The sequence below is a fragment of the Varroa jacobsoni genome, unplaced genomic scaffold, assembly GCF_002532875.2.
Source record: "Varroa jacobsoni isolate VJ856 unplaced genomic scaffold, vjacob_1.0 scaffold_374, whole genome shotgun sequence".
Classification (NCBI taxonomy): domain Eukaryota; kingdom Metazoa; phylum Arthropoda; class Arachnida; order Mesostigmata; family Varroidae; genus Varroa; species Varroa jacobsoni.
This window is the reverse complement of record NW_019213276.1, coordinates 215,713-234,325: the sequence shown is the minus strand read 5'-3', so window position 1 is coordinate 234,325 and position 18,613 is coordinate 215,713. Positions and strand designations below refer to the sequence as shown.

General features: G+C 38.4%; 1 protein-coding gene across 2 annotated transcripts; it reads right to left on the bottom strand.

Moving 5' to 3' along the window:
- Positions 1–4,777: 4,777 nt before the first annotated feature.
- On the bottom strand, positions 4,778–13,651 carry LOC111259847 (uncharacterized). 2 transcript variants are annotated; one of them, XM_022832139.2, is made up of 5 exons: positions 13,526–13,651; positions 7,528–7,748; positions 7,107–7,244; positions 6,506–6,670; positions 4,778–5,879 (listed from the first exon to the last, which is right to left on the bottom strand). In XM_022832139.2, exons 1-4 carry the CDS (start codon positions 13,536–13,538, stop codon positions 6,638–6,640), a joined length of 405 nt encoding a protein of 134 aa, XP_022687874.1. In that variant the 5' UTR covers positions 13,539–13,651; the 3' UTR covers positions 4,778–5,879; positions 6,506–6,637. The 2 variants fall into 2 exon arrangements, with proteins under 2 accessions (XP_022687874.1, XP_022687873.1); XM_022832138.2 differs by lacking the exon at positions 13,526–13,651 and adding an exon at positions 8,650–9,020.
- Between the last annotated feature and the right edge of the window lie 4,962 nt (positions 13,652–18,613).

The following is an 18,613-nucleotide window of genomic DNA, read 5'->3' as shown; positions in this document are numbered from 1 at the left end:
CCACGTTTCTTGGCCTTCGCGTTTCTTGGCTTAGAATGTAGTCAGACTGAATTAGAATGAAATATGTTTTGGGAAAATTTGGAACGTACGTCACATTTTAATGTACAACCCTGAAATTTGTGTTTAGCAATAAAATCTTAGATGCAATAAAACCGAGTATGCAGAAATTTTTCGATTTTTAAATTGCCGACTATGTGCTTCAAAAGTACATGTACTAAAAGTTTTTTTTATCGTCAATAGCGATCTTCTGCCCACGTTTCTGCCCACGAGAAATTTCAATCTGGAATCTATCCGGGAAGATGAAAAATAAGACTCAATTACAAATCATTAAAAATCATAGTAAAACAAATCCGAAAACATCATATGATTAGCCCATAAAGCATAGGTTAGAGAGAGTTGTATTGTTAATTTCTAGAATTTTCGAATTAAGATTTTTTCATTAGTGTTATTTGTTATAAATTTATTTATAATTATATATATTTATGAGTTTTATGACATGCATTTTTTATATGGTTTAGTTATAATACTTACAAAGTCATTTTGGAAATGTGGGAGTTCACTGTTGTTGGACAATACTTACCATTCCTTAAATCGTGACAAAATGGCCTTGCCAAAGATCAACTTTTAGACCCTAACTGTTTACCGTCTTCTCAAGCTTACGAATCCGGTGACACCTAGTCCATTGACTTTACTAAACACTACTCGTTTGGGAAAACAAATTTAAGTTGGGCCACATAACATTGATGACAATCTAAATAATTACGCAGAGCATTTTAAATCAAGTTCATCATCTGATGCGAAGATGACTGTCGCATCCAAGTAAGAAATCGATAAATCGCATGATAAAACGCGTGTAAAACACCGATCCAATTTGAAAACCTCACATTATAGTAACCGATAGGTATCACCGAAAGAAATTTTAGAGTACCGATTGTTAGATATATCTATTTATATATATATATGACACAGTATAAAACACCCTTATTTAACCATGCTAGATGGTTTCGCTGGGAAGATTGTTAAATCCTAATGAATTGTTCAAAAACAACAACAACAACAACAAACAATTATTTTTACATTAGAAAATATTTTTTTAGATAAAATATTTCTCACGATGTTAATCATTCCTGTTTTGATTACCAGCTGATGGCCAACCAAACACTCGAAATATTTACCAACCCCTTGGTATAATTATATATATGCATTTTCTGTCAGTTATTAGTTCCTATTTGAATTTCTAACCCTAATAAAAATAATAAATCTAGTTAAAAATGAGAATTTAGCACCACAGGGCTTGTCAATGACGTTGATTGCGTAAGGGAGGCAATTGCACTGGGCTCCTTGTTATGTATATCGGCGGTCCGTAAGAGAAAAGTAAGCGTATCATATCAGCAGGCAGAGACATCACTTCAATGCCCTTCAGTGCAAGAGGTATAGTCTACGAAAAGTATATATATGAGAAAGACTGACTTCATAATTCGTTGTCAGAATTTGCGAAAGTTTACTAATGTTCGAATAGCAGTTGACGGTCAAGGATCACTAGGATGAAATGCAGGAAGTTCGAGAGACCAATAAATGTAACTTAGAGATGATTCATTGGTTAACTTAAAGACTCCGTGATGGTGATTTATTATGCATGTAATGGTGTGCCTTTTAGAGCCACAAGAGATACATTTAGAGAGAACAATATTTTCAAATTTATTTGCTAAGTTTACATATAAAAAAATGTAGATAGGATTAGTTTAGAAAATCTATTAGAATGAAATTTGATGGGTCTTTAAACTAATTCCCAATAGTGTTTAATGTGTCTCGTTGTGCCATCATATTGGGTCACTTTCCGTCAGAGTCACAAGACAAATGCACAGAATGCAACGAATGGTAAACGTTTTTGTTAGAGAAAGATCACCATGATCCCATCGTTCGCCCCCGAGAACAAACGATTTCTATTGGTAAAGTAGGTGTTTACTGTGTATTGAGGTAGATAGCTTATTTACGCTAGATTTCTCCTCGATAAGGTTGCTCATAAGCGAATTAGTAAATTCTGAATTGGTCGATGTGGCTAGCTGATCTTCTCTGTCGTGCTATAACAGCGTGTTCCTATTAGGATTAAGTTCGGGAGAGCTTTGTAAAACATTAGTTGAGTTATGAAGAGTGACAAAGCAATTGTGCTTTTTCCTTATTCAGCAAGTGTTGAAGCTTAACACGGCACGAAAGCTTAGCTAACGAAAAAATCTTTGTCATAAAAAAATGCCAAAGATCCTCTGTTCCATCGACATATAATGCACGATAAGTTTGATTTATAGGTATGCGAGTTCATATGAAATTGCGCATTTCTACAATTATGATTATTGCTACAAACTTTAATGTTTAAAAGTTCATTCAAATTCTCTAAACTTAGATTTACTTGCTGGAAGTTAATTTTGTTTATATTTATAATATAACCACTTAGAGCTTAGAATTCAACAGGCAAAGCACAAAGGAAAGCACCTGTCTGTTGTTATTTTGCTACGATCGAGCGCATTCTGCTCAAATTCGAAAACGTATCTATGGGCACTATTTGTCTCCCTATTTTCCTGTAGATTTCGTTGGGAAATCATTATATCGGGAGCGATTAGTTCCTTCTATGTAATGTCATAAACATTCATTTGAGAGTACGAGTTTTTTTTAACAAAAAATTATGTTATGGCTGACAAAACTGAACTTCGCTTGATATCCTGAAATGATTTTAGAACTAAAATTCCGATCAGTTTGCCAAAGAAAATTCACAGATGGAAAGCTTAATGGCAAATATGTATCGTGAGCCGATCTAGTGACCAACCCAATAACAACGCATTTCAAAATGGCGTTCCTGTATAAAAATCAATTTTTTTTTGTTTGGGATAATGCAGATATATGCAAGTTCTCTCTATAGAATTTCTGTATAGGAATAAATAAAACATTCTGTTTAAGTTTGATATTTCTCCTAGACTTAATTTATCTAAAACGTCAACCAACGCTCTGAGAAGCTGAGCTTGGGATTAACGAGGATAGTTATTTTTTTTCTTTTGCTACTCACAGCTTCTATTCATAGCCTTTCTGAATGTACATTCAAGTAAAATCTAGAAACTAGATATCGCGAAGGCCAGTGAGACTCGGTCAAACTTGTCTTAATGACGCTTGACGTCTTCGTACGTACCTTTTGCTTTTTACGGTACCATTATCTTCCAACCATTTAGACCAACCAATAGCGGATATATATACTGATCTGGTATATTTCCTCTAGCCCATCACAGTCGGGTACATTTAAAGTTGCGAAGTTACGTTTTATTTTAAGCGGAATATCAGTTTACGAAAAGTTCTTGACGGCGAGGGTGTTACAATATATTCGAACAGTAACTTATCCAACTACAAAAAAAAAAAGGGTAAAGGTTGCTGAGATGCCATTTCGTACATAGCTTTTAGAGTAGCTTGCAATTATATACGGCATACATTTACTACGGTCGATTTGACTTTCGAAACATCTTCGATCGATGATCATCGTCAAATATAGCTCACGCTACGACAAAGACCCAAATCATCAAGCACTATCTTTCGCCCTGTAGTGTTTTCGCATGATTACTGAAGACTAGCGTTTACAGAGCAATCTGTGTCATTGTTAGCTTTCTCGCATTCGTTGAAGGCACGCGCAGCCTCTGGAAGAATTAAAAATGGTTTAAGTTGATCGTACGGTGTTAGAACTTGCATCACACGTCCAATTCATGTGACGCGGTGGACGATGAGGGTTACATTCGCTAAACTTCAAAGGGAGAGCACTCGAAAAGAGACCGCAATATTCAACAACAGTTTCGGTCGTCTGATTTACGCGAAGTACCGTACAGTTGTCTGCTCAAAACGTTCAGATCAGATAAAGTAACTCGTGTAAGCTCAGAGCAGCCACGGACGGCTATCGTTCATCTAGAAATAGATTACAATATGGCGTCGCTTGGAGTGGACATCATTGCGATCTGTCGATCGATTTATTAACGCTACAATGAACTCCAGCAACTTGACGTCTACGGCAAACTCCAGAATATTGTGTTAATATCTATTCTTCTATTAAAATTCTATCGAAATTTGATAAAGGCAAGCTTATAGTGAAACTTTCTTATAGGCTATATTTCAGCGCACCAATGTACGGTCCGTCGTAACTGCGTGGATCACTCATATAGAATACCATTCATTGTACGATATCTAGTAATATCCGGAGGATATGCTAGTACTTGCGGATCTGAGATGATTTCAAGGTATTATCTTTCACGCGGTAAACGTAGTAGGACCACTTAGTCAAGTGGTCCTTACAACTATTATATTAATAAATGTTCACGTGACCGTTTATGATTTGTTAAGACGTATAAAAGCTAGCCCTGTCGAGGTTTACTATATAATTACGATGATTTTGTTATAAGAGTGATGTCGACAGAAGCTTTTATATGTGACTGGGCGCTAATTGGGCACTTTTTAAAATGATCAAGATGACTCCTATTTTCATATTTCACAGTTACCGACACGAATAAATCCGGTCATTTTTCTGTCTGTAGTTAGATATACATTACGATTTCGAATGGTGGAGATTTGTACTGACCTGGAGAATGACTATCTACTATCAAAACGATTAAAGAAGAATATTATATAATTCTACTCTTAAAAAAAATGGAAAAAAATTGACTTCTTAAATCAGTAAATAAATCGTCTCTTTTTTTAACGAATATTCACTAACTATAAGATAGGAACCTGTTTTTATTTAGAACGAAAACACGGATTCAACTTATGTCCCACTATTTTATTCGATACAATCTTTTGCCAGCCTTGAATTGGCCGAATCAGTGTATTATAATGTAGCTACGTTTCATTGTTCTAAAAATTCAGGTTAAAAGTTAGGAGAATGGCACCAGAGAACCTCATACAGTTTTCTGTGAGAAAAAAACACAAATATTAGTATCCTGTTTTTATCATGATCTGGATATACTGTGTTATTAGAACGAACCGATGGCCTGCAAGTCCAGGGTATAGCGTAGAGTTTGACGTAGCCGGTCTTGTCCGACGAAGGACGGAGTTATGATCGGCGCGTTGGCATGTATGTATACAAACACAAAAATCGGAACCTAAACTTTGGTCGGCTATTTGCCGTTACAGAGATGCGTCCTGTCGCTGTTCCTGATACCACAAAAAGGCCAATTGTTTTTTCGACAAATTAACTATGAAAAACCAATATTGCATCGTTATCGAAATCTAAGCTATCTATCGAGTCTCTTGACGCAGAGCAACAAAATGTCTGAGATCGACGGCCTACGTTATTGTCAGTTTTCATGCTGCTTTTAGAATAATTTAAAAAACACTTTTTTTAAGAAATTCTCTCACTGGGCTTTTGGGTTTAACGGAAATGTATCAAAAGGTTTTGAAAGGACTTTTTTGATACACCTGGATCTTTTACACAAAAATGAACTGCGGTCTGATAAGGAAAACACCAATAACAAATTGGGTAATTTAAATACGCTCCAATGGTTTATACTTTGAAATTTTTAGCGGTATTGACCTGTTACCGTTTAAAGATTTTAGTCTGACGTTAGTCCAGGTTTTATCTGCTGGATTTTTTTCACACGTGGCGTATTTGAACGACTTGTCAGCACTATCGCACCTACCAATATCGCCTGACGCGCGGTTACCTCTAAAAGGGGGCTCGCGAATTAAAAAATAAACATTTCAAAATCGGCTAATAGAAGATTTAGATTCTGAATGTGAGCTACGATAGAGGTAAAAGGTGGCACTTCTAGCGGATGCAGAACGTTTCGTAAAAGTACTGTAGATAACGAACTAGGAATTACGTCGGTTAAGGCATCAAACAGGTGAGCGATGCGAAAGGCCTGAAATCGATAAGGAATTTTCAACCGATTCTTAGAACATCATATTTATTCCGTAGCAAGGAACCGAAGGGTTTACTTCCCTTTGGAGCTCTAAGATTGCGTCTATTATAGAAAAACCCGAAAAAATAAATAACATTTATATTGGGATGTTTGGTCAATTCCGAACCTTTGTTGAGAAAGCGGTCCAAAAATGTTCTCCTAATTCATATTAGGGTCTACAGAAAACCTTTTGCAAATTTTAGTATAAAAAATATTTTCTTCTAGTTAGGGTCGAGTTTGTCGAGAACAACATATCTTCTTTAAGTTAAGCTGCCACAAAATAGGTCATAAGAAGCTTTCTGACCGGTTTCTGATACATATACATACATACATACATACAAGAACAAGATGTGTATATTATAATTGTGCATAAATATGGATGTCTGCAATTTTTTCCAGCGTATCGTTGTTCTTCTTAGCAAGCAGAATATGGAAGAAGAAACAAAGTATATAAAGCTTTGGTGGCTTCATTATTCTAAAAAATATGTTTGAGAAAAGGCTTGCAGTTAAACGTTTTCGGAAAAAATCTCCTTTGCTTTGTAGTACCAAAGTTCTTACACCTACTAAAAAATCACTCTATAACGCACCTAAAAAAACGAAGCTCTGCGTACGCATCGAAGACGTTTTACGTATCACGGTAAGCAAGATAATGAAACACTACGATTTATTTCAAAAGCGTTTGTCCAACTTCCCACACCAAGCGGCTCGGTAGCGTCGCCTTATTCGAATTGCTTACATAGATGCCTGAAATCCTACAATTGTGACAAGGACGAACAAAATGCTTTCATAAAGCAATATGTAAGTATGTACGTGTCCGAAATAGTTTGAAAAGTTTTTGTCTAGAAGGGCCATCATGTCTCACAAGAGCGGACTTCAAGCTTTAATTTCCCTGAAGTAAATCGCCCGTTAAGCTGACCTACTAGTCATTGAATATCACCTTAGTTGTACTCTTTGATTGTATTAAAACTCGCTCATATTTTCATCCAACAGATACTCTATAGCCTGAATCTTCTATGCATTTTCGTTTGATTGCTCAAAGATCATTTAGTTTTCTGATATAAAAGTGTGAAAAAACGTCGGTAAGGTTGAAAACCGGACAAACGGGTAATAATGTGCTCTTGCTAAAAATGCCAATCATGCCAAGGGGTCTTCGCTCACTAAGAAGGATTATAACGATAAGAAGCTTACCTGGAACGCAGTTAGGATAAGTGTAAATCCGCTGTTGGTTTGTCTCAAGGTATCAGTTGTGTACTTGAAGGTCACGTAGTTACTCTGGGTGAAAAGGGTTCCCACTGATGTTCGATTGTGCTGGCACGAGACATCCATCTAGATACGAGAATGAATAATTTGTTTTGTCATAAGGCTCTTTAGATAAACAATCAAATTGTGCGTAATATTGTAATTCATTAATCGAACGTTTCAGCTTCTTTCTGTATTGAAAACGATCTTCCGTCTTCATTGAAGAACCTACTTTAGGTGCCCATACGGTGCTTATAGTTGTTTATACAATATTGAATTGGAAATTTCGATTTTTTTCCGGTCGCCACCACTCCTGTTTGCTCTGGGAAGTTTGCAAAAAAGCCCTTCAATCCTTGGGAACTGCACGTACCCTGCTCTTTCCAATGGCATGAGGACCATCGAAGATGACGAAGTGATCGGTGCAGCCCAGTGAAAGGTCCTCGAATCGCAGCATTAAATATTGCATTTCGGAAGGGGTTTGGAAAGTAAGGACACAATATTGGTCCGTTTCGTTGCCTGCCCTGAGAACAGCATCCTCGATCTGCATCTGGGGGAAGGGGTCACTTCCGCTGCAAAGCGATGTGATATTCACTGAAAGATAGAAGCTATCTCTAGAAAATCATCTTTCGAACTTCATCTTTGTCTCAGTGTATTTGCAGGAATAATGATAATAAAGCTCAGCGGAGATGATCTATTATTGTCGCAGTCATTATCGAGCAGATGGATTGGACATCGGGTCAACATTTTGCATATGACACTTCACCGGTGGAAGCCGTATTGTGTAAGGTATTCGCACAAAATTATGGAACATTTCACTCCTGCTCTGTTTTCGTGCAGTGTTCTGCTATTAATGATATCTGATCTATTGGCAAGTCAGAGATGAGTGGTAACACTATCAGCGCCCGTTCGTGATTGTTAGTAAATGCGTTAATTAAAAAGCGTACGATAGGCTCATTCCCTTTGTCAAAATACGTGTACGTCTAAGAAAAAGGCTCGATATAATGCTATACACCTGCAAATGACACGTGCACATTGTACCCTTGATAATACTTTTTGATGCGGTGTATTTTTCTAAAGATTGTTTCGTTTTAATATACTTTTACTAATGTTATAGCTCTTCATTCTACTCTCGATTCGTTAATGCAGAGAGAGAAATAACCGATTCATACATGTGGAACCGCCAAACAGGCTAAATTATATATATACTGAGAAACATGGCGAGCCTTTGCAGCTCTTTCAACTATAGGGCCATAAAGATCTACACATATTCACCAGCGGCGTATTTCGATTTCTGTTGTTACGCAATGTTACCTCGGCTTCATGACAACCAACCGCTTGTTGGAACAAGGAACGATATTAGGATATAAGCTATTTCTGAAACAAGTTACTCAAACACATAGGCTTTAAGCCACAACTAAGGCAGTTCGTAGTAATAAAAGGCTCGGCCTTTCCATTGAACGTCCATACCGCTTTTAACATATAGAGCACTTACGATAAACAGTTCCATGAACGTTTCGCTTGTCTTGTAGTGACAGGAGCAGGAGCAATAGTGAAACATACACTAAACACGAAGGAAAAGCTTGTCCCTTTGCCATTTTCGTTAACAATCGATGACTCGTCACGCCGAAGTTATTTAATTTGCACCGTACTTTTCGATTCCACTCGTGCCGAGGAAGTTTTGCTTGGGGCAATAAATAGGCTGTTACGTTTCATCTACGCCATTTACTTAGGCTAATAAGAGGTGCTTTTTTGTGAAATATTTTCCTCTACGAGAAGCTTGTTGTTTGCCAAGAACCCGTATAAGGACGCCTAATCAGCTGTAGCATTGTTTCAACGAGACGAATACTGCTGAATCGTTTCGGTTCCTACGAATCTATTCGAAGATATCGATTAAACAGGTAGTCGAAATCACACTCGGCGGAGCGTATTGACGTTGCTTATGGGGCGGATTGTGACAGCGGTGGAAGTACAGGGGAAGCTCTGCTTATTTTTTTTTTTTGTTCGATAGAGAAAATGACAAGGGCAGTCTAATCTTTCGCTGTCAACAACATGCATTAGCAGCCACTACTCTATATATGCTATTACTATTTATACCCATTGATTCATCCCGATTCTGGAATGGCTGATCCCGTGCCTTAACACGTCATGGGCAGAAGTGGTTCTGAGTAAATGCACTAAGTGAGTGCATTAAATCTGTTTTTTTTTTTTTTCTGAAAAAACGGTTTTTGCAATCGATAAGTTTTTTTTTGTGCAAATTTTAAATTTAAAAATGCATTTTAAATTGAAAAAAGCTTGAGTCAACAATTTACCCGAATATGCCCAGAACGATTTAGAATAGCATTCGCTATTCCAACGGGTTGAACCCGCCTACAGCATATGAGGTTAGCTTATCCGCAAACATGTTACCTGTATATACGCACAGCTTAAAAAATTCCTCAAAAAGATTTACCGTTAAACCTAGAAAAGGCTGAAACAGTTTAAACCCAAGCACGGCGTGATCTGGATGGCTGGTGCGCACCTCTTTGGCTGCGTCGCCATTCCAACAATCATGAACGTCAAGCGGCCATCGCTCGTTCGAACCTCGGTGTTGGCAAGGGTACGCCTATCGTTCGTAGGGTTGTTGCAGGCACCACAGTCAGGCCTGGCAAAATTAATTACGACTATAGCGGAGTTCAGTTCCTGATGTGGCCACAGAGGTGATTCCGGCAACTTATGTATATACCAAAAATGACTATTTTTCATCAGATCAATGGTTATTTATTTCTCATACGTCTCGTACCGGGGCGAAATAACGAATAGATGCGTACGCCTAGGCGGCTCAGTCAGTCTCCTTAAAATGTCACTGATCTCGTACATTTTGACTTGAATGTCTGTGCACGAGGCGTATCCAGACGGTTTGTGCAACAAATCTGTGCCAACAATGGCTAGTTCATTCATTTGTAGTGTGTGTGTGTAGTACCGGACCACTGAATGAGCGGTAATGTAAACGACACATTTTCAGAATAGGATCTACGGAGAATATAGTTTAACTAGTCATACTCGGCTTTCAATGGGCTCTATATGCTCGTACGTTAGCGACTGCTTTGTTTCGGGAAGTCGTAAGATGAATCAATGTTCAGGGAACGTTAACAACTTGCGTGTTACTTTAATCGCAATGGAAATCTCCATGTTCACAGGAAGACGCTTAAATCCTTTAGAGATTTTTTCAAAATGAACCAAATCTACACACTGACGCCAAGTCTGTGAGAGTTGGCAGAACTAGAAGATGGCGGCGCTTCGATAGGTGGCCTATAGGGTGAACGTTCACAGCTCAACGATATGAGTCTGTTGATGCCTGTTGAAAAAGGAAAAGGAAAACTTTGTGTTTACAAAAGTTCTCGTTCTCCTGCGTTATTAGGCCAGGTTTGATCGATGTTCGACGACATCGAATTTTAGCTCGTTTGCGGTCAGCCAAATCAAGTGATCGCGCTGGCCAGTGTTCTTTGATAACTATATTAAAAAATAAATAACAACGCAACTCTTCGATATCTTTTGTAGAGTTTTCTAGTGCAAATCGTTCTATTTCGCTACAGCGGATATGCCCAGCTATCTTATTTATTGGTTGAGTTTTTTTAACATGAAATAACCAACAGGACTGCGAGCAGACATCCTCGAGCTCAGTCTTAGCGAGTTACCCAAAAATTATCCAAAAATTAACATTATCATATACGTGACACGAGCAACGGAAGTTGTATCGGTAACAATGCACCATTTCTAAATAAATCGTTAGGTAGAAATATTTGCTATAAAAATATACTGCGCCTACACAGTGTACATAAAAATCTATAAATTTTAGACGAAATCTATGAAAATCAAACATTGCCATTAGGGCTTCTTGCTTGTTTCATCTAGACAATCAGTTTTCCGTAAGTAAATATTATCGTTAAGCTTTTAAAGCTATCTTTGATACGATTTGTTTTTGTTGGCAGTGCTTTACGTGAACAAGAACTAGGCCGGAACGTTGAAACTTTCATCCGCAGTTTAGATACTATGAAATCGTTAGCGAAGTCAGCCCAGAATCGCTAGGACTATTTGTTTTTCAGCAGTTTAGCCCGAAGCTTACGAAAGTGTTCCCTTTCCGTGATGGTTTTTCCCTGGATTTTGGTAATATCACTTCTCATTAGCAAAGGTCATTGCCGGATTTTAGAAGCAGTGTCCACTACTAGCCACTCAGCAACTACGCTATATGCTTGTCTTCTAAAGTTGGCCAGTAGACTCATGCTGTTCCGTGGGTCGTATTGTCTACCTATATTAGACAAAAGATAGGTTCTGGGAATCCGATAGAACAAACGTTTAGCTTACTTTTTGTATCGTGTCGTAACACAGTGCATCGTATCAGAACGCGTTTCTCAAATACTGGAATGGAACATGGTCACTTCCTCAGACTATTAGATACGAGAGGATTCAAAAGTAAAAATCATGCATTTTTCATGATGCTTACCTAGTGACGCATCGCCCCGAGTAAGAAAAGTACAATTTCGAAGCGATAAAGGCTTGCTTCACGAAAATCCGTTAGCTACATTGCCCAATTATACGCTCGTGACATGTGGGTACCAACTGCTTTATCATCGCTGAGCAAGCTATAAATTAAATCCTCGACTAGAGTGAGGATATTGACAACGGGTATGGCAGTATTTTCTCGACCTATCAAGGGCTGTGAATAGAAGTTCGTCCGTGACATGAATACAGGAGCGTTGTACGTATTTGAACGACTATCTTTTTTCAAAGGTACGTGCCCTAAGCAACAGTTATAGCCAGTAACATTCCCATAGAACCATACCGAAGATTCGATTGATTATCGATACATTGCATACTTGGCAAGGCCAAATGCACTGCGTACTTTCATTGGTAATCAATGAAAGGCGAAAAGAATCGAAAGAAATCGACGATAGGGTCTAATTGTTTATTTTAACGAGCTAGTTGTGGTCCTACGATTGCTTCGGCCGTTGGTTAACCTTGAGATCCCAACGGATTTTTCCTGTTAGCACTAACACGGCAGAAATATTTAAGACACTGTTGTACATTTGAAATGTACAGCGTGCAAGACTGTTCACAGCAGCGTCCGGTTTTTTGACGCCGGCGCAAGCTAAACTAAAGCCTCGAATAGAATAATGAACTGAGCAATAGACACGGGCAACGTCCGGTTTCCTTTGTCACGCTCATAGATATCTGGTACTATCGAGAGTAGTAACATACCCTCCCTTTAGCTTGGCCGCTTTTTCGGCCGCCTGTCGGATGTGCGGGGTGTCTCATTGTCTAGCTAATTCTAGTCTAAATAGCTGGCGATGTTTCATATTTTAATTTCCTTGCCGTCCAAGAAAGGCCCAACTAGCGTTAGCTCCTTTTTTCCAAGTAATGAAGGCACCTTGCGTTTGGTAATTTTCTGTTATCCACTGAGCAGCTTTCGTCGAAGCTCCGTTAGCCCACTGTTTAAGAAGTTCAACTCGCTCTCTCCTTATGATAAACAAGTTATCCGCGTACGCAATCAAATTCACAGCTGACAAGAAGTCCACCAACAAAAACCTCGCAACTTAACAAAAAGTCGTATTCTCTTTCTTATGAGGGATTTCATTCCTTTAGCTGCAGTATATAAGGCCCCGTTCCTTTAGAATAAAAACTACTTTTGCTTTTTCCCATACCTTGGAAAAACCGAGCTTAGATATTGATAGCATTTTCAACTAATGAAATTATATATCGTATAACTCATTGCAGTCCTCAGGATATCACGACAGCTTGGGAGTTCTCTTACTAGAACGGTCAGATGTTTACGGCAACACCTCCATGTGCTCTTTCTGGGATGAATCCAGGCTATTACAACTTTTATACCACTCCTTACGAGAGGGATCAGGATAACGGAAAAATCTTCCGGGTACCTCTTTTCGCTTAGCGTCTTCTCGAAAGCCGCTTTGACGGCGTCGCCACTTCGCTTTCTGAGTCAAGGTAATTACTCAGATCTTCTGTTTCAACTCGTGTTCCGTGCTATCATTCTTACTCATTAGAAAATTCATTATGTCATTATTCTATCGAACAGCGAACCGTTAAGTCAATGGTCGATTCATGCCTGTTCCGCTGGACCATATGGGTATCTCTAATGTTAGGGGTTACAAAATCATCGGTAACCATGAATATCTGAACTGTTATCTTTTATTACCATTATGGACAGTCTATATTTCTGAGGTAGCGTCGAAGTAAATCGAGAGTTTTACCGATATTCGATATTTTTCCATTGAAGGAACGACGCTGTCTAGTATAATCATAAGATCTTTGGCCGAACTCTTCGATCACATTAATACAGATCGAAGCATTTGATAGCTTGCACTTTGACTTACATTCGTCCTGCATCTCCGTAGCTCTGGCATTGTGCGGTTTTTTTTTCTTGCTGCTGTTTTACAGGAGGGGCTGCTTAGCGGGGTAAGGGAAGAGCTGTGCCACTATAGCCAACTCCAATTGCATCGTCGTCTTTAATCTATCTAGTATATCTACTTAAGGTCGATGTTGCAGACCCCCCCCCCCCCTAATTTTTTTGCAACGGTAGATTTTACTGGGGAACTGTAGCTGCCGCTGCGGGTGCACGCAATTTGAGTACCACATGGTGCCCACATATCCTCGCTTTGGATAGAGGACATATAGTTGAATTTGTTCCGTGGTCGACTCGATATTAATTGCAGCATTTCGGTGTGGCATCGCAGTGTTTCGCCATATGGCTAAGGCTGCCACGTTTGTAGCATATATATGGTTCAGGGTGCTATACCTATAACATCCATAATTTATAACTTTCTAAATTAACTAAATTATTATAACACTTTTAAAAAGCTACTCGATTAAAAATAAAAGTGTACGTCCAATAAAAATGTGTAAAATGAAATAGTTCGTACGCCAACCATTTTACCGTTAGATCGAAGAGAAAAAGTTAAATATAAAAAATTATCTCCAGAAATACACCGAGAAAACAAATGCGTTTTTTTAAATAGGAGCCTTTCCAACAGTTGCCCAGCAAAGCACCAAAAATATGTTTTTATCTAGTATTTGTAATTTGTCCAAATTAATATTATGTTCTATGAGGAAAAAGCTTCTCGCGGACGAAACTGTTCATCCAGTCGGTTGTTGTTATTAAAAGATCGGGACGAGTGTTTTTGCCAGTTGTCGGCTTCCCGCCAAGCGCGCCATTCTAGTTTTCGTGATAATTCCTTACTTATTCGACCATACACGACGTAACAATATTTTTAGTATGTTTACCGATGATGACACATGCGTTCTGCGTGGTCTCTCGCTTGGTACTCGAAGACGGCCCAGCCGTATTGCCAACCCCGCATTAGGTCACACAGCGGGCCACCAACGCGAGAGGAGTATCTTGTTAGTGTTGTTCCCCCTGCCAACGTCATGCTTTCGTTATTGTTTCCATCATTATTACTGCAGTTGTTGCTAATTCTGTTATTATCATTGTCCCTAGATGTTCGTCATGCAATGGATTGCCGCTGAGATCCATATTACTCAAAAAAATTGTAACCATTTCTATGTAGGCGATTGATGGGTTTGATTGTGTGTGCTACTTAAAAGACATCTTTGTGTTTTGCCTCTTCTAATAGCTTTAACGTTTTTCTGTCTTTAGAGAATATATAAATAAGGAAGAACGATGTAAGTGCCCACATAGGCGCCTACTAACAGTCGCCATCGTTAGGGCTACTGCAAGACTGTGTAGAATTAAGTGAAGTGCCCGTGTATAAGCGATGGTTGTACACCCGCTCCTCAATGTGGAGGCAAACTTGTAAAAAATAAGTATAAACTTATTTAGGCATGGATGCAGAGACGCTGTTCTTTTGCATTGTGGTCTGGACAGTAGAATATCATAGAGCATTGTTAGACAACGACCACCCCGTGGAGCAAACGTGACTTGCTTACAGTGGGTAATTGTTATTTATATTTTGGTTTCTAGCTGTTTTCAGTGATTATAAGTTAGATGTCTTTCTCAATTTATCACTTCGCTCGGACGGTGTCCTTAGGTCATCGTCTCAAAGACTCGCTGTATTCTTCGTTAGTTATCCTTTTTTTGTTGCTGTTTATTTTAAAAGCACTCTTCCTCTTTTCTGTTCCTTATTTCGAACGTGTAAATATATACGTATGTTATTTTTCGAATATGTATTTCTAAGACTACATCTGAAAATGACCCATATTTGACTAACATTTAATAGATACATTTGTAAGATAATTAGATTTAATGAGGTTGCCACCATTTTGAAAATTACTGTTTTGTATTGCGACCTGTGGATCGATCAAACCTGATTAAGAGAACAGCCAACGATCTACCCTGAAGTAGTTTGACAAACAAGTAAGTATTGCACTAATAACACTACATACATTTTTTTTTCTTTTTTGGAGGTTAAGGGCAAATGCATTATGCAGACCGGACATCATTGACTGCGCTTTGTCCGGTACTGTGGGGCTCTCACCCACTAAACCCTGGACCCCTTTATCAGCTTGGGCCATGGTTCGGTATATGTTTGCTATTACTTCGAAGAACACGCTAAGCATTATATTCAGTTAAGGGATGCATCACTTTAGGGCTAAAGAATATCTTCTTCGAACTAGCACCAACTCTTGCCGTTTTTATATTGCGACATACCGTGCTTGTATAGCAATGCGGAAAATGTAACAGAGCAGAAAAAACAATGTAAACGGTGGAATGTTTCAAAAAAATGTTTCAGTGGAACATAAACTATCGATATCTTATAAGCTGCTTTCTATACTTCTGCTTATAATACTGCCACGTGCATCTGACCGAAGAGCACGAAATCATAGTGAATCTGCTGTAGGCCAGCGTGAAATAACGTCAACGGCTAAATGTGGTGCAGAATTAATGCCAGATCCTCTCGTAAGGACAATCCGCCTAAGACCAATCAATGCACGATGTAGTCGATCAAAAATCATTGGTTTTCATATTGTGACCTATCTCGAAAAGTAAATGGTCAAATCACAAGCTACTATTTGAACTCTACTTAAACCGATCGATAATGGAATCGGAGCCATAATTTCTATTCATGTAACAGTAAATCGAAAAAGATCTAACGAACCCAGGACCGTACCATACGACTTGATGTACAGTGTCTGGAATGCCTGATTTAGCGTCCGTTGATATTATATATACCCTTAGTAACCTGGTAACTCGAATCTATAGAGAATGCGTTTAACTAACATTTAAGTTACTGAAAGTTGTCTCACCGAAGGCTCGTTATTCCACCTGTGACAACAGGTAAAAATATGTGACACCGCACTTTCCTTATTCACGCTTTCTACTCAAAGATCTGTCAAATTCCTAGATGCGCAAAAGCTACTCACGCGAATGTTGCCATATATGTATATGACTATTGTTTATCTATCTCAAATTCAGGCGGTAAACATACACAAGGTTTGCCTGTCTTTACGGGCAAATTGTAACAAACCCTAGCGAGGGATCACATCAATATTTTACAAAAAAAGAAAAAATCATGAGTACTAATCTGGCTCATTTTGATTAGAAGCTCTTTCTTCAAAAACCACTCGAATCATGCTATGTTTACTTCATATATGAAAATCTGCAAAGAGGTAAAAATGAACCTTGTACGTTTGCTCAACCTAGAGCATCTATAGCCTAGATATAAGGAAATACTTCCACTCTAAGCCTAAATACCCGGTTCGTTTTCTATTTATTCGACTGTACTATTTTATTAAGATTTTTTTATCGAAATCAAAATTTAACCCCATTGCTAAATGTAACAGTTTAGAAATACAGTTACCAGAACGGCTTACAAGCAGACATATTCAAGTTGATTGGGCCTTGTTGCCCTAAGGAAAAGTAAACGTTTGTCTGGAATTGTGTACGAATATATTTGCCAAGTGTTGCAATAAAATAATTATAGCGTATTCAAATAAGACAACTGTAACATGCTGATAGCAGTGAATAGAGCCGTTTCGTATCTTTATATATTCGTCATTGCCTTCAATCAACTGTAGTACAGGACCTGTAAGTATGTACCTGAGTAATGTTTGGGGAACGTACTTGGGAATTTTAACAATAAATTATTATTTATTGTTAAAATTCCCAATAAAATTCCCATCTACAAAGCTCGCAACACTAACGAGCTGTCGCTTGTCCAATAATTTATGGTGACTCACTGAAGTTTCTGTACGTATCTTCATCTTTAATTTCTTTGTCCATTTTTCAAAGTGAACGGGACCAATAGCCAGGTCAAGTAAGCCATAGGACACTCAAAAATACTCTGGGCAGCTAAAAGTCAAGATAATCTTTGCAATCTACACGAATAGAAACTATTTTCTATGTCTCTAGTGGTCATTATGCAATAACTTCTGACGTTTCCTCGAAGGGAAGAAATGCAGATAAACGATTATGCCGATAAGGTCACTACTCGATCGAGACGCTATTAAAGTTGCTGAGATACTTAAGCGGTCCTACTAACAAATCTGTCCGAATGGTACCAGTAACAATGACAAGAGATGATAGCCCTGCTGACCCAACGATGTACAAAGAAATCGTTCCTAATAGGCAATTCCTGCCTCAGAAATAAGCAACTGTGCTTATGGATATCTGTAAGCAGCACAAGACTTACTACTTGCATTAATAGTCCTGAATTAGAAAGCAACAGATTGGTCAGACTTTCAATCAATCTAATAAGTCTAATCAAAGCTAGGTAGTATGTACGGTAGATCCCAGACGTCACAAGGTACTTTTCCTACTAATCAAGGGGCCCAGATGGCGACTTGATGCCCTAAACTGATGATAGACTAAGAACCCAGACAAGACGAAAGATAAATCGTAAAATGGGCCATTGTAACGAGTTCTTAAAACAGACGTGAACAGCGGTATCGAGGCAGGCCCTAGAAGGAACAGACGAAAGTCTGTTATGATGATCGTTAATGTGCTCACAATTCTTGACACAAAGGCCGCTGATTTCGTCATTAAACTCGTACCTTGCATTTTTTTGATTTGGAATGGTATAACTTTAACTTTACTACATAACTTTATTTGTTTACGGAAATTTTGCGCGAAAGAATGTTTTTCTATTAGACTGTTTACAGTTATTGCCGATACAAAGCAAGGTAAAACTGTGTTCGATAGGTAGTAAAATTATCCATGAACCGTCTTATTCGATTGTTTTACATACGCATGTTATTTGCCGAATGGATGGTGTTAGCAAATAACAATAAATATACCGGTCAAATATTACCTCTGTTTCTCCGTATTTCATTATCAAGTAGGCGCGGTCTGCCTGTAGGCCGCGTCATCAGAAACACTACGAATACTTGAAGTGTTATTATTCTAGATTTCCAATACACTTTTATTACTAGACATGTTAGGCAAAAGCTTTAGGCTAGGACATATAGAGGTGACGCAGTTAACGTTCTAGTTCGAGTGTGCTTGTAGC